At 35.7% G+C, this 23540-nt stretch overlaps 1 protein-coding gene across 2 annotated transcripts in view; it reads right to left on the bottom strand.

Moving 5' to 3' along the window:
• Positions 1–9674: 9674 nt before the first annotated feature.
• The window catches only part of LOC149845787 (regulatory-associated protein of TOR 1-like), a 95083-nt gene continuing 81217 nt past the window's right edge, over positions 9675–23540 (bottom strand). The window contains exons 18-24 of one of the 2 annotated variants that reach the window (XM_089996001.1): positions 17620–17744; positions 17364–17509; positions 17146–17247; positions 11856–11941; positions 11633–11717; positions 10333–10918; positions 9675–10031 (exon numbers count right to left, since the gene is read on the bottom strand). In XM_089996001.1, the coding sequence (XP_089852127.1) occupies positions 10571–10918; positions 11633–11717; positions 11856–11941; positions 17146–17247; positions 17364–17509; positions 17620–17744 (892 nt within the window). In that variant the 3' untranslated portion in view covers positions 9675–10031; positions 10333–10570. The remainder of the gene's footprint in view (positions 10032–10332; positions 10919–11632; positions 11718–11855; positions 11942–17145; positions 17248–17363; positions 17510–17619; positions 17745–23540) is intronic. The other variant, XM_089996002.1, reaches the window with a different exon arrangement.

Below are 23540 nucleotides of genomic sequence, written 5' to 3'. Positions count from 1 at the left end.
AGTCTCTTATGCCATAACCATTGAATTTCATTTGAAACAATAAGACAGTTTTCATTAAAAGTGGGTAATTCATCTAGATATAGTTCATACACATTGTTCCTTCTTTTACGTTTAAAAATGATCTTTTTAGATTGAAAATCAGAAATTAAGCATAAATCATTTTCAAAAGAAACATGAAAACCTTTATCACATAATTGACTAATAGAAATTAAATTATGCATTAAACCATCTACTAAAAGAACATTTTCTATCAAGGGAAATTTTGGATTACCAATATTACCAATACCTATTACTTTTCCCTTTTTATTGTCACCAAAGGTGATGGTTCCTCTATCCTTATTTTGGAGGGTGGAAAATAACTCTGGCCTTCCAGTCATATGTTTGGAACAGCCGCTGTCCAATATCCATTTGCTCCTTATGTTGTGTACCTACAACAAAATTTGAAAAGAGAGCATTTGACCCCTTTCTATTTTCGGGTCCATGAGAGTTAGTCTTAGGAACCCATATCCATTTGGATTTTGGTTTCCTTTGATAATAAATATTTTTTCTATAAAAAGATTTATCATGTCTAGAATAATCATGTCCGGAATAATAAGCATTATAGTTTCCATGATTAGATGCATTTCTATTAGAACTAGAAAGTTTAGTTCTATGAACAAAAGGTTGAGAATAATGTCTTTGATTTTTCACCACATAGTTTGGTCTATTTTGAGTATCAAAGAAGCTATATCCCAATCCGGTTTTATTAACCGAGCATCTTTGAGAACCAAGAAGTTTTTCTAGATTCTTTTGACCATTTGTGAATTTGGTCACTATGGAAAGAAGATCATTTGATTTTTCTTTAAGACTAGATATTTCCTTTTGTAAGAGATTGGTTCTAACTCCAATTTCTTTTATCTCAAAAGCTTGGCAAGAGTTTTCCTTCTTGAGATCTTCTATCTCATGAAGTAACACTTTATTTTGAGAGTCAATAGTTAAATTTTCAGTTTTTAACTCTTTATTTTTAGAACTTAGACTCTTAAATTTAGCATATAAATCATTAAATGCTTCTAACAAATCATCATAGTCAAATTGACTTACCGATTCTTCTTGTGCTATGAAACACATGTTAGCAACTTCTTCATTTGATTCTTCATCGGAAGAGGAGTCACTATCATCCCAACATGCTTGAAATGCCTTTTCTTCTTGAATTGGTCCTTGGGCTTGATTTTGAGAAGAGGACAATCTTTCTTGATATGTCCTGCCTTTTTGCAGTTAAAGCATTTGACTTCATTGGGATTGGAAGAATCTGCTTTCTTTACCTTTCTTTGAAATCTTTCCTTTTTGATGAATCTTCTGAATTGCCTTGTGATGAGGGCAATATCTTCATCTTCATCTTCTTCTGAATTTTCTGAATCAGGAGTAACTTTAAAAGCAAGAGACTTCTTTTTGGGCTCTTCTTCTTGTCTGTCTTGAAGTTGGACCTTATATGCCATAAGGTTACCAACTAAATCTTCAAGAGAGAGAGTATTGAGATCATTTGCTTCTTCAATAGCAGTGGTTTTTCTTTCCCATTCAAGAGTTAAACACCTTAGAATCTTTCTGACTAAATCCACTTTTGAATATTCTTTTCCAAGGGATTTCAAAGTATTAGTTATATCGGTCATTCTAGTTACCATGTCCGATATAGATTCATTTTGCTTCATTCTGAACAATTCAAATTTATGAACTAAAAAAGCAATTTTAGATTCTTTTACCTTTGACGTACCTTCGTGAGTCACGAGAAGAGTATGCCAGATTTCATTTGTTGTAGAGCATTGAGAGATGCGATTAAACTCTACCTTGTCAACGCCACAATATAATGCATTCATGGTTTTGGCATTCAGTGAAGCAGTCTTCTTTTCATCATCGGTCCATTGGCTGAAATCAGTTGATGGAGTTTGGTACTTTTCTGAAACAACTCTCCAGATTTCGAGATCCATGGATTGCAAGAATATTGTCATTCTTACTTTCCAGTATCCATAGTTTGTTCCGTCGAAGAGAGGAGGACGAACAGAGGAGTTTCCTTCTTTATGCTGAGATGTTGTAGTTGCCATGCTAGATGATGGTCAAATCAAAGTAATAGCTAACCTGTGATCTGATACCAAATGAAAGTGCACTAGGATCGAGGCAACGAGCACTAGAGGGGGGTGAATAGTGCTTTTAAAAATAATCAGCGGAATATTGAAGGATTTTGCAAATCGAAAAGCAAACACACAAAGAACACAAGATTTTATCCTGGTTCGGTCTATCCCGACCTACATCCAGTCCCCAAGCAAAACCTGCTTGAGATTTCCACTATCAACCTTGTTAACTACAAGATCACACAGACCAAAATCGGTCCCACTTTCAGTAACAACTCTACTGAAAGCAAACAACTTCTTTACACCAAGGAGTCTTTTTTTTACAGAAAAGAAATAACAACTTACAATACAACCTATGAGCTTTTCTTTTGAATGCGAATGAGATGCAATTGGCTTTTGAGGTTGTTGAAATACTCTACTCACGAATTCACTATCTCTCAAAGTGATTTGAGTGAAAAACTGAAGTGAAAATATCAAGTGAGTGAGAAAACAAATACTTGAATGAATAGGAGTGAAAAGCAATAAGTAAATGATTCAAATCAATTGAATTCTTGTTTTCTTCTATATTTTTTTACTGTAAAATGCATTCATATTTATAGTTGAAAGATTTCATACGTTGAGAGTATGAAAGGGTGTCAAAACTGTCCATTTTGAACGATCAAAACGTTTGAAAAATGAAAAGACACGCCTTTTTGAAGTTTCAGGAAAACGGCAAAATTAGTCGACTGAAACATCAGTTAGTCGACTAATAGTTAGTTATTAGTAGACTGACAGTTATCGTCGGTCGACTGATCTGTTAATCGGGCCGTTTGAAAATCTGAACTTTTGAAACTTAGTCGACTTGAGAAAAGTTAGTCGACTGATAATATCATCAGTAGACTGAAAAACCTTTTAGTCGACTGCTGCTAAAATCTTCTGAAAAAACAAACATTCTGTTCAGTCGACTGATAAAAGCATTAGTCGACTGCTGCTAAATTTTCAGAAAACACATGTTCTGTCCAGTCGACTGATAAAACCATTAGTCGACTGCTGCTAATTTTCCAGAAAACAGACATTTTGTCCAGTTGACTGATAAAACCTTCGGTCGACTAATTTGACAAGAATGACTTTTTATAGAAAATATGGCGCGAAAGGATTAGTTGACTGGTAAGTCTATTGGTCGACTAATAAACATGAAAATTTAAGAAAAGAGTTTTCTAAAAAGATTTTCAAGAGGGTTTCTTTTAGAAAAGTTTTTCTAAAGACTTTTAAGGTGAAATGCTACCTAAATATGCACTCTAAGTAAGGCTCTTACAAGAATCTAAGACTTTTAATGAATTAAACATTTGCACACTAGTCTTCAAAGATTCTTCATCGAATTCTTCAATTTCTTCATAGCCTTAGCTGAAATGCAGTTGATTTCACTTGCTCATCATCAAAACCTTGTTCTTGAAGTATCATGTATGGCTTCATTGTCGTAACACGAAAATCATGACACTACTTGTGAATTTCGTCAAGAGTTTTGTGTTGTTGGTTCCAAAATTCATGAAAAGTTTGCAAAAAATACGAAATTTTGCTTGCGGTGATGCAAAAATTTTCTTTTAGATGCAAAAATCATTGTACTGTAATACAAAAATTAAGACACTACTTGCGAATTTCCTCAAAAGTTTTGCATTGTTGGTTGCAAAATTTTTGAAAAGTTTGCAGAATTCCTGAAAAGTTTCACATGAGGTGATGCAAAATTCTTTTTCAAATGCAAAACTTGTGGTACTATTGTACAAAAATTGCGACATTACTTACGAATTTTGTTAAGAGTTTTGCGTTGTCGATTTTGAAATTTCTAAAAATCGTGACACTACTTGTAAAAATCATGGTACTATAATACAAAAATTATGACACTAAATGCGATGTTTTGTTTCTTAAAACCTTTTACGTGCAACCCAATGCTATTTTCACATAAGTTAGGGTTTCTTGTGGTCTCCAAACCTCTTCCTCTTTCGATAAAATTTTTAGTGACTGCTTTTGGTGAAACACACATCGACGGTATTTCGGCAACGGCATTTTATCTTGCCATTTATTTTTTACCTAGAAAGTGAAAGAATCCAAAAAAAAAACACAAAAAGAAAATAAATTTTAGACAAAATATCTTTTCAACTATATTTTATTTACTAAAAAAGATAGACGGGCACTGAGATATAGCCCCGAGAATGTTCCCAAAACAAGAGAGGAACAGGCGCAGTTATGCCTATCCCAATGATTCTATGATATTTTTTTGCCACCTCGGTTGGAGAGAAATGCTTTCTAGTACATAGATTGTTCAGCTGTAACAGTTTGAAAAACAGTTTTTTGTTTCATTTTTGGATCTCAAAAATGAGAACCCTAGAGGGGTTGTCGATTCTGACTCAAAATAGGAAAATTTGATATCTATGTAACGACCCCAACTCATACCCATGAAAAGGTGGCACTTTTTTTTTAAAAAACAAGTGTGGAAACAATCCCAGAGACCCAGGGCCTTTACAGTGAAACACAACCACCATGACAAGGGATCTTATACTCATCTTTCATACCAAACCAAACTTTATTTATTTAAATGTAAAGACTCTGAGACATAAGTAAATGAAAGTAAGAAAAGCAAAAAAAAAGAGTCACGTCGTCCTAAGAATCTGCCCTGCAGTCGTGTAGTCCCCTCGTGACTCTTCTCAGAAGCAAGTCTTCTCCACTAGACATCTGAGGCTGCAAAAAACACAAAAAGTAGGGTGTTAGAATCCAAAAAATCTTGCCTATAGGTCCATTTAATGAATCAAATAAGAACAAAGAACATAAATAAGATTCATGCAATATTTTAGAAAGACATAAATATAACATATTCATAATTCAACTAATCATTCATGCAATAGAGAACATTTAATAACAACAAGGATCATAATTTAAGCATTAAAGACATTTAACATGCATTAAGAAAATAACATTATGCATTCACCAATATATCACAGTTAAGGGAACAAGTAAATATGCATGATCTAATCCATAGCAGGAATATGCATGATTTCAATGCAATGCATGAATAAATTATTATCTTTTACTGGAGTCTTCTTTTTATATGCATGTCCCTATTAAAGACACATAATTTAGGTTCTTTTTAATTATCATTGCCCGCGGATAATCAAAACGGGTAAGAATTCCCGAGGTCAAGTAGGGTTCCCAGGGTAACTTAGCACACAAGTATTTTATTACTGGGTTTTAAACTTAGCCCTCGACCGATATCAGGAAACAGCATCATCCATCGAAACATTAGAAATCAGCATCTAATGTTGGGACATCAGCATCCACAAGTGTCACTTTTCTTTGTATACTAAAACAACAGTTGTGTCTACACACCACCCCCAGGTAAGTAGATGACTCTTCCTAAAATTGTGGTCAGGAGAAGAACATCAATCAGGTTCAGGGACAACAACAACGCACACAGAGTTTTAGTATCCTCACGATTTTCATAAAACTGTAATATCCAAGATTTTCTCACTAAAGAAGGGACATCAAGGAAACATAAATTACATTGTTCTTTACTTTCTTTTATCTTGTTATTAATTCATCTTTTTAAAATTTGCAAATCAACATGCAGAATTAATAACATAAGCTTGCAAATCAACATATCAAGCTCTTCATGGGACCACAACCTATGGCATCATGGAACAGTGTAATAAAACAACAATAACGTATTTGATTTTTGCAATGCATTTAACAACTAATATAAAGAGCAACACATGCTCAAGACTCATACAGCCCATGATGACCCATTTGATCATCAATGCATTCATATGCAAAAATCATGAATCATTTGCCAATATGCATTCACTTTTTCATGCCTCTCAATGCATATTCATTTATGACAATTCATAGATGTGTATGAATAACATACATATACATGTGCATGAATTCACCACTTCATTTTAATTACATGTTTTTATTATGTTTATGTCACATGCATGAATTCATTTAGTCTATGCATTCATGTCAATGCATTTTTTAGCTTACAGGTTTCATGCAATACACATTTTAATCCAACTTGTGAAACATTCAAGTAAGGGTGCATGTGCCAATACATCAAATTAGTGTACGAATGTGCATAAGGTGTAATTTTGCAATTATTGCTTGATTAAACTTAATATATCAAACACAAGAAATGAACTTATTATTCTTTTACAAGTATGCAACTAAACTCAAATTTGAATTACTAAATTTGGAAATTTAATCACATGCATATATATATATATATTATTTATTTAGAATAGGTGACCTAGTCGGTTGGGTCCAGCAAGCAGCCAGACCCACCCAGTCGACCCAGTCGGCTGGGTCAGGTACTCAGCCCAGCTGACCCAATCGGCTGGGGCTGACAGCCCCATGGCTCAGCCGACTAGGATCGACTGGGCCTTAACGTGAAATAAAAAAAAATTTACTAAACTCTTTTTTTTTAAAACGTGCCCAGTTGACTACTCGAATGGGCTCGGCTGGTCTAACAGCTAGCCTGCACAGGAAAAAAACCTTTTTTTTTACATGGCGAGCATCTAGTTGTTCGGGTTGAAGCCCCAGCCCAGCCGACTCAGTGGGCTGGGGCTACCAGCACATGGCGCAGCCGACTGTGGTCGACTGAGGCCCACACAGCAGAAGATACATGTATACATATATTTTTCTTGATGACAATATGCTCAAAATAAATTTCAGGACCTTGGGCCTGCTTAATGCAATAAAACTGATTTTAGTATGCACGTACATGAAGTCTTTGCATAGGGCACACATGCATAGTCAAGAACACTCAGATTTATAAGGGTACACAACCTAGTTATGCAATATTTAACTATTACTTCTACAAACAAACATGTATTTAACTATTACTTCTACAAACAAACATGCAGTCATGTTTTTGCTTGGCTATACCCAAATTTTGCATGCCCTAAATGTCCATAGCATAGATCTTTTCTGAAAATCGATAATACTCTAATGCACACACGTAATAACAATGCTTTTATGGATAAAAATTTTGTTTTACTATAAAACTACTATCACATAAATTTTTTTCTAGAAAAGTACCTTTCAAAAGGAAGAAAATGCATTATCTCAACCATTGATTTTAGAGTAAATGCTCAAATTTACTCTTTCACATGGATTTCTACTGAAGTACCGCATGGAAATAGAATCAATGCTCTTCTTCTTACTCAAAATAAAAGAGAAAACTCGTACCATGAATCTAAAAAGAAGAAAACAAGGGTGGAAGGTGGATGGACGGTTAGAGAAGCTTGAATCTCCCCTTCTTCTTCTTTCTCTCTCCTTTCTTTCTCCCCTTTCTTTCTCTCCCTTCTCTCTCTCTTTTTTAATATAATGAGTGGAAGAGAGGGTGACACCCCCCCCCCCCCGCCTTCTCGAGCCCTCTCTAAGAGAGTTTCCAAAAAAAAGGAACTCTCTCTCTCCCTTTGTTTCATAATTTTTTTTTAAACTCTTCCAAATGTTGACTTTTCCACATTTGGTAATTTTCTTATTTTTAAAACTTTCAAAACTCTCTCTTAATTAAGAATAAGGACTCTTTTAAGAAGTCATACTCAGCCCTAAAATAAAAATTCAGAATTAATATTATCTAATTAATTAATTAGAATTATCTAAAAGCACCCAAAAATAACGAAATTAACCTAGAAGGCTTCTCAACCTTATTAAACCCCAAATTAAAGCTTTATATTAAATTTAAAGCTGGAAAATCATGGGGCTTGGATTTGGATTCGGATCCAGAAATCCAAACTCATGCCAAAACAAAAATGGATCTAGATCTGGATTAAATCTAGATTAAAATGGGTCTTAAATAAGATCCAAATCCATAATAATTTGGATCTTATGCCTTGGATCCAATCCGGTCTAACTCTAAATCTGTTTCAACAAATTGCTCAATTTTCAGAAAAATATGATTTTCGGGTCAACCGAAACCTGAATTGAAGAAAGTAAAACATCGTTACGCTCAGAATTTTGAGACGCATCCAACAACATACAACACTAATATCAAATTCTAAATTTTGCTAAAAAAAAACTTGAATTTCGTTCAAATTTTGCTTAAATTTAAAAGTCAAAAATAAAACTTTTTCTCACGCTTCGATTGGATCGCCTTGTCCTTGTCGATGAGACCTGGATCAAGATCAAACTCAAAGGCATCAGTTTAAAAATTGAGCCTCAAACGATTTTTCTCCCAAGCCAAATTTTCAAAAAACATCTCAAATTTACTAAGTGTGAAAATACGCGATATTACAATCTACGCCTTAGCTTTTCAATAACTATAAAAATATAGGTTTTCAATGTTGAATGACTGAGATATAGACCTAAGAACAAAGGTTTTTATCCATATTTATGAGAAAAATTGCAAAATTCATAAAATTAGCACATGCAAGGGGTAAAAAGGTCCTAAAAAAGTTATGTACCTTTAAAATTGGGCACCAAACAGATTTTAAATGTGTGGATCATTTTTTAAAATGTATCAATTTAATCATACAGTACTATCATTTTCCGATTAAAGTGTCTCAAAGTTGTATGAAGTGGTAAACATTTTCAAGGTCAAACTTTCTCATGTTTATTTTCGTGTAAAAGCACTTTAGAAAAAACAAAATGCCAAATCATTATTTTTATCAAAACTAAAGAACGTCAAATAATTGATTTTTGTATTCTCATATGACAATCTATAACTTATGAAAGCTGATCATAAAGTCACGCCCAACAAACTTTCACAAGCTATAAGGCTTAAAACTTTCACAAAAACAATCACAATCTGAAACTTTTTCATGTTTACAATGCCCCTTGATTCTGTTGTGATTGTATATCACAAAAATATATAAAAAATTTGGAATCACAAGGCCATGCACACATGCCCTAAATCCAGTGTGAGATATCTCATAATCCCTTAGCGACCAACAAGCATTGGCCTTGGAGGGTAAAAGACCTTTGATCAAAACTAGATTATGTCACCACGATAGGATGCATAACACAGACCAAGCCTGCAGCAGAATTATTTAAACTCTTCACGCTCATCACAACAGCTCTAACATTTCTCGTTTTCTGCATTCATGCTGGGATTAGATTGACATCCGCACATGCATTCAACAGCCATAAAGGTAGCAATTGGAGGAGAGATGAACGCGTTAATGTTGAACAATGCCCAGCGTGACTGAATGCTAACACAGTGCACAGAACCAAGGAAATATGTAGGTCATACCATTTAACAGAATGAGCAAATTGTTAACAAAAGAGATGGAATGCGCCAAATTATCAAAATGATGGGACTAAAATGGCCGGCAGGCCACTCTGGACCAATGTCAGTATCGGTATCGGCCAACGATTTAGGTGATACCGATTCTCAAGTGAATGGTTCTGAATCAGCTAAAAAATGTTTAGTGCCAATCAGAACATGACACGTGTTAAAACCGTTAAATTAATATTAAAAATTAATTTTAAGCATTTTTTACATTTTATTAAAAATAGCCAATTCAGGTTAGTATAGTATCGATTTTCTGCTGACACGATATCGGCAGGCGGATAGTGACAACATTGCTCTGGACACAGGAAAAGAATAAATTTTTCAGAGAGCTTCCAGGACATCTATTGCAAATCATTCTCACAATTGTAATAAATATATAACATTATCATTTACAAGGAATTTGAAAAGCTTATGGTACAAATTCAGAAAGAAGCAAAGCTCCAGCAAAGCACGAGTCCTCGTCTTTTGGGCGCACTGACCAGGCCCAAGGCAGCAATAGCTCATGGCACTTTCCTCCAATCCTCACAGGTAAACCCATTCGGCAGTCATTTCAGTAGCCTCTACCAGCTGGTCTGCATTCAAGTTCAAGGTCCAACAGCCGATAGAATCCCAAAGTAGGAATGATTGGGGAAAGAAATTACTCCAGAAGAGTAGGCAAATACCAAAAACTAAGAGATAAAAAGAAAAAGAATGAAAAATAGTGTTCACAGACATTTTCAGCAGCATTGAATGGATCTAACCATTCAACATCTTAAGCAACATAAATGACACCCGGTTAGAGGAAGGAGGCCAGGAAGCAGGTTTTATATTGAAAGCTTGCAATGCTTGGCAATAGCCACCCTCCTCATGGCTGTTTCTCCAGGCAATCTTCACTAGCTCATCAATTATTTTAAAATGATCCCAGGCATGCTCCTGATACAAATCAATGGACCAGGGAGAGAAAAATATGCAAATATTTACAATCTTTACCTATGTACTGGATTATTTGCAATGCCTCCGGTTGTAAAACCCTGCTGAACATGATGCTTGGGAGGCCTAACGAATGTCATAGATTTCACTCACACTTGGATGGCACCCATGCTCAAGATGCATGCAGTCAAATAGAAGGGAGCAGGGCATGGTGGCCTTCCCTACTGAACTTGTGTTTCCCACAATGTCAGCAGGGTAAGGAGGATGTTTATGTCTCACGGATGGAACTATATTATGTTCATCTTGCTGGCAGGCTCTCATCTGCATAGATAGAAACACAAGCATCCGTTGGGCCACCAGTGCCTGCAGCAAGGAGCACTCTGTAGGGATGGAAACTGAGGCAACTAACAGGACCTATCTTTTGGGCCATGAAAGATGGACAATAGCGGATCAAACTCAGCTGTTCGCCTTCAAGGCTGAAAACCTTTATGATTTGCTTAGCGGAGCCACTAGCAATTACAGGGGCATGACGATGAACAGCCAAGGCTGTAAGAGATCTCCTGTGGGCCTCAATAGTAAGATAGGCATTTGTGTGCTTTCTTATATCCAGGAACTGAATATCTCCAGCCTGTGATGCACTGACAATCTGAAAAAAGGTGAAACCAGGAGCAGAAGAAAGATTAAGTGCACACCAGAAGGTCATCATTTACATATGTTCCACCAGGTACAAATTTAGAAATGTAAGTCACAACAAAAGAATTTAATCAGACAAGTTATGGTAGGCAACGAAATTAATCTACCTCATAATAAGGAATATTTTTATCTGGAGGGCCTATATACAACTTGTATAGAAACTGTTAATATAAAGGTACAGCCTCAGGGCATAGCTAGAAAACTGAATCCACAAGCTAAAATAGATGCATAAGAAAAAAATATGCATTTTTAAGTTTCCTAAATTGTATAAGCTGCATCAGCATCTATCTCTGAACTATGTCACGGACTCTTCAACTAGGTGCCGCACCCGCATCGCACCCGCACCCACACCCGATGCGGTCAACCTGACCCTGGGTGCAGTCAACGCACCCAGGGTCATTTATGTCCAACTTTTGGACTTTATATATATATATATATATATATATATATATATATATATATATATATATATATATATTTTTTATATTTTTGTCGCACCCAAGTTTTTTGAAAGTGCCACACCCCCGCACCCGCACCCATGTGACAGTCTCTGAATTAGTCAGCCATTTTATTCAACAATTTCAGAGGAGCGAGACTCCAAAAGGCTGTGCAAATATAAACTATATCAAACAGATGGTATACACACTAAAATCTTGGGTGTAATTACCTTAACAGGATCAAGTCCAGGTTGAAAACTAATTCCCACGACTCTCTCAACACTTTGTAAATGTGGCTTCATTGTACAAATGTGCCTACAAGATTTATAAATTCATAAGAATGTCACAGAACAGAACATACTTTATAATAGAAAAAGAAAGTACACATCCAAAGTTTTGCAGGAAAGACTAATCCATGAGGTTACTGCATTCCAGATAAAGAAAATGACTCACTTTTCAGGTGTTCGCATATCAAATAATCTGACACAACCATCCACATAACCTCCTGCTAATTGCCCTCCATAAACTTGAGAAGCAGACTATACAATAGAACACAATGTAAAATCCTGAGAAAACTAATTTTAAAGAGCAGCAAAAATTTGTATAAGATGGCAAGCAGAATAAAAACCACATCACCTAATTAAGTGAAAGCAATGCAGGTGGATCCAAACTGGTGCCAGAATTTTCAACACTTGGTGTGAGCAGTGCAAGCACAAGAGCACAAGGAGTGGAGGTCGGTGATTACAAAGGATAGAGTGGTGGATTAAACATGGGATTAGATCTTTGCAAACAATTAAAAACTGCATCACCAGACCTTCCATACAACTGCAGCTATAAGCCTTAAATACACACAGCAATACGGTAATAAAAGTGATAGTGAAATGAAGAGTACAAAACAATGTAATTACGAGTTCAAATTAGACGGATCCATGAGTAGGTGGTTTCATATTAGCGTCAAGTTAAAACTCAATGATGCTTAAGTCTGGTTCAAAATAATGCAGTATTTCAAGTGTCTTAATGCTAATCAAGGTTAGTGATCTTAGATACATGAGTTGGAAGTTGGAACGAATCTTACCCATAGAATGCTTTAGGTTTGGCTGAACCTAGAGTAAGTGACCAATGTTAGAAAATCATAGCCTGTACCCTTAAATACCACTTACACATTCGACCCAGTTGGATTTGATCTAGGGTGGACAGAAATGGTATTCGTTAAGCAAACATTTAAAAAAAAAGAATTTCAGACACAATAAAGGAGAAAAAACTGCTTACCTATATTTACAACCCAGGATGCTTTTCATTTACTTCTAATGATATTCTTACACAAAAGCCAGAAATAGTTAAAGCAGTCAACTATTTCCTATTTAAAATACATGGGAGAAAAGAAAAAAGTAAATGCATACTAACTAGCTATGTAGTTAAAGGTGCTAATCGGCACCTAGGCGCCAGTTCCCCCATAAGACCTAGTCGATGCCTAGGCGAGACTAATAACAAAAATAATAAAAAATACAATAAATTCCTAAAATAATAAAAATTACATAGTCAACACATTTTATGTAGTTAAATAACTGGAGCTAAAAAACACAATTCATGAACGAAGCTAAACAATTAAAGTAAAATTACATTTCTATCATTCAAATCCATCTAAATAAATATCTGATTAGCTACATCACCTACAGACCCCCATAAAAGAGAATAAGTATTTAAAATAACATAAAAATACAAAAATAAGAAGAAAACTTGAATGTTTAAAAATACACAACCAAAACATGATTAAAAATGTTTTAAATGTTAGAAAAAACAAATAGACAATACCAGCCTTAGCACCCTCACACCTAAACCTGCCCAGCAGTACCATGCAGTAGGCGTGTTCCTAGATAGCCTAGGAGGGGGGCAGGATTTTAACCATTAAGCAAAGTAGGAAAAAAAAAAGCATATACAAACATTACCCACAGAACAAGTGTGTTAGAGATCCATCAACCCAGACATGAATTATTGTTTGTCAAAAATAGAAAATCTGGCAGCCTTGAGCTAGAATATAGCCCGGTGATATATATATATATATATATATATATATATATATATATATATATATATATATATATATATATATATATATCATAGTCACCTGTATTGTTAAAGGTAATTTCTCAGCGAGGGTATTTCTCGGAGAGATTTTCAAAAGTAGATAAATCTCAGGAATATCTGAATATCTCGGGAGTTTAAAAATTTGTAAAAAGTATAAATAACAAAAAAACTAAGAAAATAGTAAGTTTTGCATTATTTTTCTTCCAAAATATAAAGAAACATTTTTTAAGGTTTTAAAATATAAAAGAAACAAAAAAAATAGAAAAATCAGATGATCCAAGAGTCTATTCTTATAAAATCAATCCTGTAGAATGCATATGTACGGTCAGATTTAAGAAAAACACGGAAAGACAGTTCGAAAGCCTGGTTAGCTAGGCAGTTAGTTAGAAAAGTGGTTAGCAGCTACCAGCTGCCACCTTCTACACACACATATATACTCATTAGAATATGAGAACTATAGTGTGAACCATGATTTTCATAGCTTTTTTGTTCTTTTCTCTTAAATCTAACCGTACGGATGTGATCTACAAGCTTGGTTTTATAAGAACCAGCTCTTGAATCATCCGATTACAATGCATAAACAAGATTTTTTTAAGGCTTTAAAACCAATGGCCCATAATCTTTATAAATATTCAAGCATTCAAAAATCACATTTTTCCATCGAAAATACATGATCCAATAGTTGATTCCTATTACATTTACCATGTTGAACACATCTACATGGTTGAACTTGTAAAAAAAAAAACATTGAAAATGACCATATTTCTAGTGATTATATATATAGAGAGAAAATACCACTTTTTCAATTTTTTCCATTTTTTGTAGTTTTAACCAATGTTGTTTATATTGTACCATATCAGTACCATACGTATCGTATTGATGCAAGAGATCGATACATATCATAGGTGTATTGCATGTATTGTATGATACGACACGTATCGTAAGATACAGTGACTGGGGACTTAAAAATGGAAATTCATACTTTATATTTTTGGGGTTTAAAAGAGCTTTTGAGGGTCAAAACCTTCATTCGTCTAGAACATACTAGAGAGCTTCTCACGCACCGTAGGAGCCGTAAGACCATTTTGGAGAATGATCTTTGTGCCGGGGAGAGGGCTTTCATGGTTTCGTCAAGAGTGCATTTCCATCGTTTTTTCACCCACAGAAGTGGGTTAAGGTTAAAAAAAGTGCATTTCTACAATTTTTTCACTCAAGAAAATAGATTTAAGGTAAAAAAATATTTATTATGAGTAAAATTACAAAGTTACTCTCCAAAAAATTTCAGCATAGGGGGGGTGTTGCCCCTTACAACCCCCCCGCCCAACTTACCGCAAAGTTGGATCCGCGAAAATTAAATATTTATATCAAGGTAGAAATCATGGTTGTCAGTTGAGGAAGCGGGAGCGGGAAGCGATACGGAAAGCGGGAGTGGGAAGCGAGGCACTTTCAAAATTTTAGGAAGCGGGGAAGCGTGGGACCACTTAGGACCGATTCGAGAAGTGTCTCGGAAGCGACCTAGGAAGCGTCTCAGAAGCGACCTAAGAAGTGTCTCGGAAGCGAGGGGGAAGCAAAAAAAATAAAAATAAAAAATACAAAAAAATTGAAAAAAACAGGGGAAGCGAGGGGGAAGCGTGATGGGAAGCGCGCTTCCCATTAAAGGGAAGTGTGTCCCCCATTAAAGGGAAGCGCGTCCCCCATTAAAGGGAAGCGCGCTTCCCAAAAAAGGGGGATGCTTCCCCCCACGCTTCGGAAGCGCGACGTTTCGCGCTTCCGAAGCGTGCTTCCCCTTTTAGCTAGGCGCTTCCAGTAATCCTGGTAGAAATCAAAGTTTCACAGGGTTTTACACTCCAACAAAAATGGCAATGGGGTACTCAAGTAATAAGTGAAAACCGATTGAAAATCCAGTGCAACTATTGCCATAATATTTTTGTTTATGTAAAAAACCCCGTTTGTTACTAATGCTTTTCCTAAGCATTCTACTCAATAAAAATGATATTTTTTATGTTCTTGTGTTATTGTTTTGACTCTTTGAAGTCTTGTAAATGTAGTTTGTGCTTCTGCAGTGCCTTAGTGCTTTTGTTTTGTTCTTTATTGGGCCTGTAATAGTGTGTGTGCACTTTGTATTTGTTTTTTCGCATATTTTGTTACAGGTAAAAGCCAAACAAGGTGCAAAAGTAGGTTTACACATACAGGATTGCAAGATATGGCTCCAAATAGACACATAAAGCTTTCAAGACACTTCACCAGGACCTTTCTAACAGACCAGTCTTGTGTAGACTGGCACAATAGTTCATTTCTTGACACATTAAGCTTGTAATATACTGCTCAAGCCATGATGTACACCTTGCACATACACAATTTATGCCTAAATTGGAAAAAGAAAATGCACCACTAAGTTGGGTAAGGTACCAAACTCGTTACCAATACATAATCAATAATGTAAATGTGTGTCTAATTGATGGTATCTCTCATTCTAACATTAGCTATTACAAATACAATGGTTAATATGGTCTCTCTCTATGTCACATGGGTGCGGGTGCGGGTGCGGGTGCGGCACTTTCAAAAAACTTGGGTGTGGGGGTGCCGCAAAATATATATATATATATATATATATATATATATATATATATATATATATATATATATATATAAAACTCCAAAAGTTGGACATAAATGACCGTCAGGTTGACCGCATCAGGATCGGGTGCGGGTGTGGGTGCGACGCGGGTGCGGCACCTAGTTGGAGAGTCCCTGTCAAATAGGTCTCTCTCTGTTCAGGATACAAGGTAGACATAGATGCAATAAGGTACATTTGTACATCGAGACTTGAAACATGGACACCGAACAAGCATAAAACATAACAAGGAAAAGTTGACCAAACTATTGAAAAACAAAATAGAGCATGTCCACGACAACTCCCTTTTAATCTTCAATGCAAAAACAAGAGGCAAGAAAAAATAACTCAGAAATTTTCCAAGAGTTTTCTACAAATATTAAAAAATTGTAGCATTTAGTTTCTCTATATTTTTTAAATATGTTTCAGATTTCTTAAGAGACATCCAATATTTCAGAATGTTTATGGACAAAAATAAAATAGAAAAAAGGCAACAAATTCTTTAAATGCTATTAGAAGGATACTGTTTAATTTTAGAAAATAGGACACATTCTGGAACTGTACTAAAGGAATGAAGGCAATTTTAGTTCTGCAGTCCTGGTGAAGAATGGAAGAATCAGAAAAAAAACAAGAGACAATTCTGAAATCCAAGTGTGTTGTTTTTTCCTTTTCCTCAAAGCTCCTAAATAAGGAGCATGATAATTATTTTTGAAAAGGTAGGGAAATCAGAAATTTCACTTAAGGACAAACAGTTAACTCCTTTGCAAGTTGTAACTCCACACTAATGTGTCGCTACAGTTAAGAAGTGCAAAGTCAATAACAGGGAAATCTCAAATGACCATCTCTTTCTCATTGCTTGATGGATTTAACACACAATGAAACCTCATGACTTACATAAAAGAGAAACAAGGATCTGATCAAGTCCCTTACAACAATAGATTCAGGGATGTAGTCACACTTAAGATCAGCAGACCCTAATTGGAAAGAAGAGGGTAAAAAGGAAATAAGAAACCAGGACCTGAATAAGCAAAAGGTTGAACTTACCAATGCAGAGATGCTACTATCAGATAAAGAGGAAATTGCATTTATACGCTGCTCTTTGTCCAGATCCCAAACCATAATGGACGATATCTCCCCAGATGCATACTGGACATGAATCGATTCATTTTTAAGCCAAACAATACCAAAATATTTGCTAATCTATGCATCTCAAAATAGGCAACATGCACATATTACGAAAGCAAACGAATAAGGATATTTACCAAGTGACCGGTAAGCTGCTGCCAATCAACAACTGCACTGACGCTTCGTGCACCAGGTCTATGGCCTTGAATAGAGGAGAAAGCTGTCACAAGCTTTTGTCTACCATTTTGAGTATAATCTTTCCATATACGAATATTCCCATCACCTGATCATTAGTAGCAGCAGTTATTTTTATAGGACAAACAATCAGAGATAAGTGGCTCATTTGAACCACTACAACCCTTAAACAAATATCATACTGGCAACAGGTCTTACATGAAGCAACAAGAAGCAAACTATCATCCAGATCATTTACAAGACAAAGTTTAGCAATGCCCTTCTCACGGAAATCATGGTTGTCAAAAGTGTTTAGCAGCGTAGTCTCCTCATGGTTCCATACCCTGAAACAAATTGCACATCAACTTCAAGCACAAGCTCCAAACAATAAAAGTATCAAACAAAAAAGATATACAAAACTATAAATGCAGCTTTCAATATTAACATTCCTTAATGCTTAAATACCCCAATTTAGCAACTTTTTCAATGTATAAGCACATGGTAGTGTATGTAAAGAAGTGAGAACCAACACCACCAACCGAGCACGATAGTCCACCAAAACAGCCACCAAAGGCACAAGCACAAAGGGCCACACGGTCACACTCATAAAAGGCCATTAAAGGCACAATAGGCACACACCAAGAGAGCACTCACTATTTAAAAATATTGATTTTATTAGTGGCTATAATGCACACAACATGCATATTGTACAAATAGGAAAGAAAAGCAAAAATAAATTATTCTAAATGAAATAAAATAATATATATGTATATACATACATATATACATAGATAAGTATGTATACACATAGACATATAATATATATATATATATAATATACAGAATGTACATCTAAACACAACCCCTCAAACTTATGGTATGATGACCAAAAGTTTGCTAAGAAGAACGTGAAACCTAGGAGTTGGGAAAGGTTTGGTGAACAAGTCTGCCAATTGGTACTCTTATATGATGTAGGGCAAGTCAATGTTGCATTGAAGATACTCCTCTCGTACGGAGTGACAATTCATCTCAATGTGCTTGTTCTCTCATGAAACATATGATTGTTGGTGATGTAAAGTGTTTTTGTTGTCATAACACATTTTCAAAACTTCTTTTAGACAAACCCCCCATGTCAGCCAACAATCTTCTTAGCCAAACTACCTCCATCGCGGTGGTAGCCATGGCACAGTATTTGGCTTATGTTGATAAAGTTATACCTTTTGTTACTTCATTCACCTCCACGAGATCAAGGATTGAACTAAAAAACGTAAAAAAACATGGTTGAGTGCCTATTATTGGGATCACCTTCCATGTAAGCACCAATATAAACAATTAAATCTAATATAGACAAAGAAAACTGAAAAATGCCTCTAAAAATAGAATGTTTGAAGTATCTAATCATCATGTTGAAATTGACTAGTTGTATGAACAGCATGTGTTATGTCTGGTCTAGTTATTGATAGGTCAAAAAGTGTTTCAATCAATTGTCAATAAGGTGTTAGGTACTTAAGAATATCTCAATCATCAGTCCTTAACTGTTTATAATTGTTTAGTTATACACTGCCGGTCCCAAGCCCGGATAAAGGAGGAGGGTTGCGGTAGGCCAGTGACAGCCAGCATAATATGAACCAATATGAGAATTTCGTTGGGGCGTTCCCTACTGAGCGACGCGTTGTACTCTATAGACCCAGAGGCAGTGATAAATGGGCAAGGGTTGCTAGGTCATCGCCCAGAAGCGACGTGTCACACCGGTGTCCGGGTGTGGTGTCAAATAGGCAAGGGTTCCCTCACTTTGTTGGACAGGTGAGGGTAAAGAAGATAGTTCAAGACCATAAAATTAGGTTAGCCACTTGGAACATAAAGTCTGGTAGAGTATATGTTATGTGTAGGAGAAAGAAGGATATTTTATGTCTACAAGAGACCAAATGGGTAGGTGAGAAAGCAAAAGTGATAGAACCTTGGGGATATAAGATTTGGTATACAGGAATAAATAGGAATAGGAATGGAATAGGGATTGTTATTAGTCGTGAGTTTATAGATAATGTAGTTGAGGTCCGTAGGAAGGGTGATAGGATTTTACTTATTAAATTAGTATTAGGTACGGATATTATTAATATTATTAGTGTTTATGCACCTCAAGTAGGTTTAGATGATTTCATTAAGCGTCAATTTTTGGAAGATTTAGATGGAGTAGTACAAGGGATATCGTATGAAGAAAAAAATTTCGGCGGCGGTGACCTTAATGGACATATTCGGCGAAGGCCTAATGATGCTCCAGTTAGAAGGTTGGAGAAATGGGAAAATATATTAGTTAAAAGAGGTCGGGGTAGGCCTAGGAAGACTTGGATAGAGATGATAGGAAAGGATATGAATGCTTTGAATCTCACCGAGGACATGGCGTTGGATAGAAATGATTGGAGGAAAAGGATTCATGTGGTAGACCCAAAATGAATTTCTTTTTTGGTTCATATCGCTGACCCCAATTGTTTTGGGATGAAGGCGTAGTTGTTGTTGTTGTTGTTTGGTGACCTTAATGGACATGTAGGCATTAGTGGGGGATGGATTTGAGAGTATCCATGGAGGCTATGGTATAGGAGAAAGAAACAAAAGTGGAGAAAGGATTTTAGATTTAGGTTTGTCCTATGAAATGATCTTAGCAAACACTTGGTTTAGAAAGAGGGAGTCTCACCTAGTAACATTTAAAAGTGGGGTTAATATGAGTCAGATACATTTTTGCCTACTTAAAAAGAGAGATAGGGGTTGTTGCATCGATTGTAAGGTTATACCGAGAGAAAGTGTAGCTACACAACATAGAGTCTTAATTTTAGATCTTAGAATTAGAAAATGCCGCAAAAGGGATAGACATAGGATAGATCCTAGAATTAAGTGGTGGGCACTGAAAAGAGCTAAACAAGGAATGTTTGTAGAGCAGGTAGTTAAGGAAGTTGATTGGTGTCTCGAGGAGGATTCAGAATCTATGTGGAATAAGATAGCGGGTGGCATGAGAAAGGTGGCTAAGGAGGTATTGGGTGAGTCTAAAGGCGGTGCACCGCTAGCTAAGGATACATCGTGGTGGAACGAGGATGTCAAATTAGCTATTAAGGTTAAAAGAGAGTGTTATAGAAATCTAAGTAAAAATCGTGATAATGAGAATTTGGAGAAGTATATGATAGCAAAGAAGGAAGCTAAAAAAGTAGTTTTGAACGCGAGGAATAAGGTATATAAAGAGGTTTATGACAAGTTGGATACCAAAGAGGGCGAGAAGGATATTTATAGGCTTGCAAAGATGAGAGATAGGAAATCAAGGGATCTGGGTATGGTTAGATGTATCAAAGATGAAACGCAAAGGGTTTTAGTCAAAAATGAGGACATTAAGGAGAGATGGAAAGATTATTTTGATAAGCTATTTAATGGAAGTCATGCTCAGGATCTTGGAGACTTCTTTATTCCTTTTCATGAGATGAATCGTGACTTCATGCGCAAGATTCAAAAGAAAGAAATTGCAAACGCTTTGAAGAAAATGAAGTCAATAAGGGCAATTGGCCCAGATGGTATACCTATCGAGGCTTGGAAATGCTTGAGTGAGAAAGGTTTAGAATGGTTGACAAATCTTTTTAACAAGATTTGGCGGATAAATAAGATGCCGAATGAGTGGAAGAAGAGTACTTTGGTGCTTCTATATAAGCATAAGGGTGATATACAAGATTGCACAAACTATCGTGGTATAAAACTCATGAGTCATACTATGAAACTTTGGAAGAGGGTGATTGAGTCTAGGTTGAGGAAGATTGTCATGATATCGGAGAATCAATTTGGTTTTATGCCTGAAAGATTAACTATGAAAGCTATACATCTTCTTAGACAACTTATTGAGATAAATAAAGAGAGGAACAAAGATTTGCATATAGTTTTTATTGATTTAGAGAAGGCATACGATAGAGTACCTAGGGACATTCTCTGGTGGACAATGATGAAGAAAGGTGTTTCTCTCAAGTACATTAGTATAATTAAAGATATGTATGAAGGAGTAGTAACCAATGTCCGCACTTGTGGAGGGGTGACAACCAATTTTCCTATAACGGTTGGGTTACATCAAGGATCTGCTTTAAGCCCTTTCCTATTTGCTATAGTGATGGATGAGCTTACGAGATCAATTCAAGAAAATGTGTCGTGGTGTATGTTGTTTGCTGATGATATTGCTTTGATTGATGAGTCTAGAGCTGGGGTTAATGCTAAGTTAGAATTATGGAGGCAGATATTGGAAGCAAGAAGTTTTAAGTTGAGTAAGAGTAAGACAGAATATATGAAATGTCGGTTTAGTAAGCAACGAAGTAGTGATGGGATTGTAGTGAAGCTTGGTGAGCAAGAAATATCGGTGGATGACTGTTTCAAATATTTGGGATCTATCATTCAAAAGTATGGAGAAATTGATGGAGATGTAAATCATAGGATAAATGTTGGGTGGATGAAATGAAAAAGTGCAACTGGAGTGTTGTGCGATCGTAGAATGCCATTGCGGTTGAAGAGAAAGTTTTATAGGACGACAATTAGGCCCGCTTTACTATATGGTACGGAATGTTGGGCTGCCAAGAGACATCATATTCAAAAAATGAGTGTAGCTGAGATGCGTATGCTTAGATGGATGTGTGAAAATACAATAAAAGATAAGATTTGAAACGATGAGATACGTAAGAAGGTAGGTGTTGCATCCATTGAAAATAAGATGAGAGAATCGTTTACGGTGGTTTGGACATATTCGGCGAAGGCCTAATGATGATCCAGTTAGAAGGATGGAGAAATGGAAAAATATATTAGTTAAAAGAGGTCGGGGAAGGCCTAAGAAGACTTGGATGGAGATGATAGGAAAGGATATGAATGCTTTGAACCTCACCGAGGACATGGCATTGGATAGAAATGATTGGAGGAGAAGGATTCATGCGGAAGACCCAAAATGATTTTCTTTTTTGGTTCATATCGCCGACACCAATTGTTTTGGGATGAAGGCGTAGTTGTTGTTGTTGTTGTCAATCATCAGTCCTTAACTTGGCGTTAGTAACCTCGAGAGTATCTACTCTCTTATCATCCGTAATTTCAGACCTAAAAACAACATCGGAGGCAAACTTAAATTGAGATAACAAGTACCCTCTAGGGGAATAAGTAACTTCAATTCCTATGTCGCATGGATGCGGGTGCAGGTGCGGGTGCGGCACTTTAAAAAACCTTGGGTGCGGCACTTTAAAAAACTTGGGTGCGGGGGTGCGGCACTTTAAAAAACCTTGGGTGCGGGGTTGCGACAGGGCAAAAATGTAAAAAATTATATATATATATATATATATATATATATATATATATATATATATAATTTTAAAATTTTAACAGTTAATTTAATAGTTAACATTGTCATAATATCATTCATCATGCATGCAATATATCAACCTAAATATCAATCAAATAAGTAAATCAATTACATAAATCAACCTAAATATCAATCAAATAAGTAAAGTAGAAAAGAACTAAATCACATACCAAAAGTATATCCTACAGTGTATATGACGATGAAGTAATGGATCTTAATAATTTTCTTCTTCATCATCAAATGCATCATTAGAAGGAATACTGGGCTGAGATAAATCCATGTTTGTCATGTTAAAATCATGCTCTCCCTCGAAGTCACACTCTTCTGGGTTTACATCCCAAAATTTGAATGTTCCTTGTCTGCGTTACAAACCCAATTTGAAAATGTTAAATACAATATAAGTATATTTGAATGAAAAACTAAAAAATAATCAAATAACTAAGAGAGCAAATTAGTACATGTATTCATCATTGATTCGCGAAAGTAGTCAAAGATTTGAAAGAATATATACTAAATCCTCTGCACGTTTACTGGTGAGTTTGTTTCTCTTCATGTTGTGGATTTGAGAATATGTATTCCAATTTCTTTCACAACAAGATAAACTAGTAGGTTGCGGTAGCAATCTTAATGCAAGACGTTGAAGAAGAGGTGTTTCTTATCCAAATGTTGACCACCATGTGATAGGATCTATATTATCATCCTCTCTTGCGAATAATATCGGTCCACATAATCTCGAAGATGAAAATTTTTCAAACTCTTGTGTGATTTGATTTAGAAGATATGT

This window comes from Nuphar pumila, chromosome 2 (genome assembly GCF_984573655.1).
Source record: "Nuphar pumila chromosome 2, dmNupPumi1.hap1.1, whole genome shotgun sequence".
Lineage (NCBI taxonomy): Eukaryota > Viridiplantae > Streptophyta > Magnoliopsida > Nymphaeales > Nymphaeaceae > Nuphar > Nuphar pumila.
This window is presented reverse-complemented; position numbering and strand designations above follow the sequence as displayed.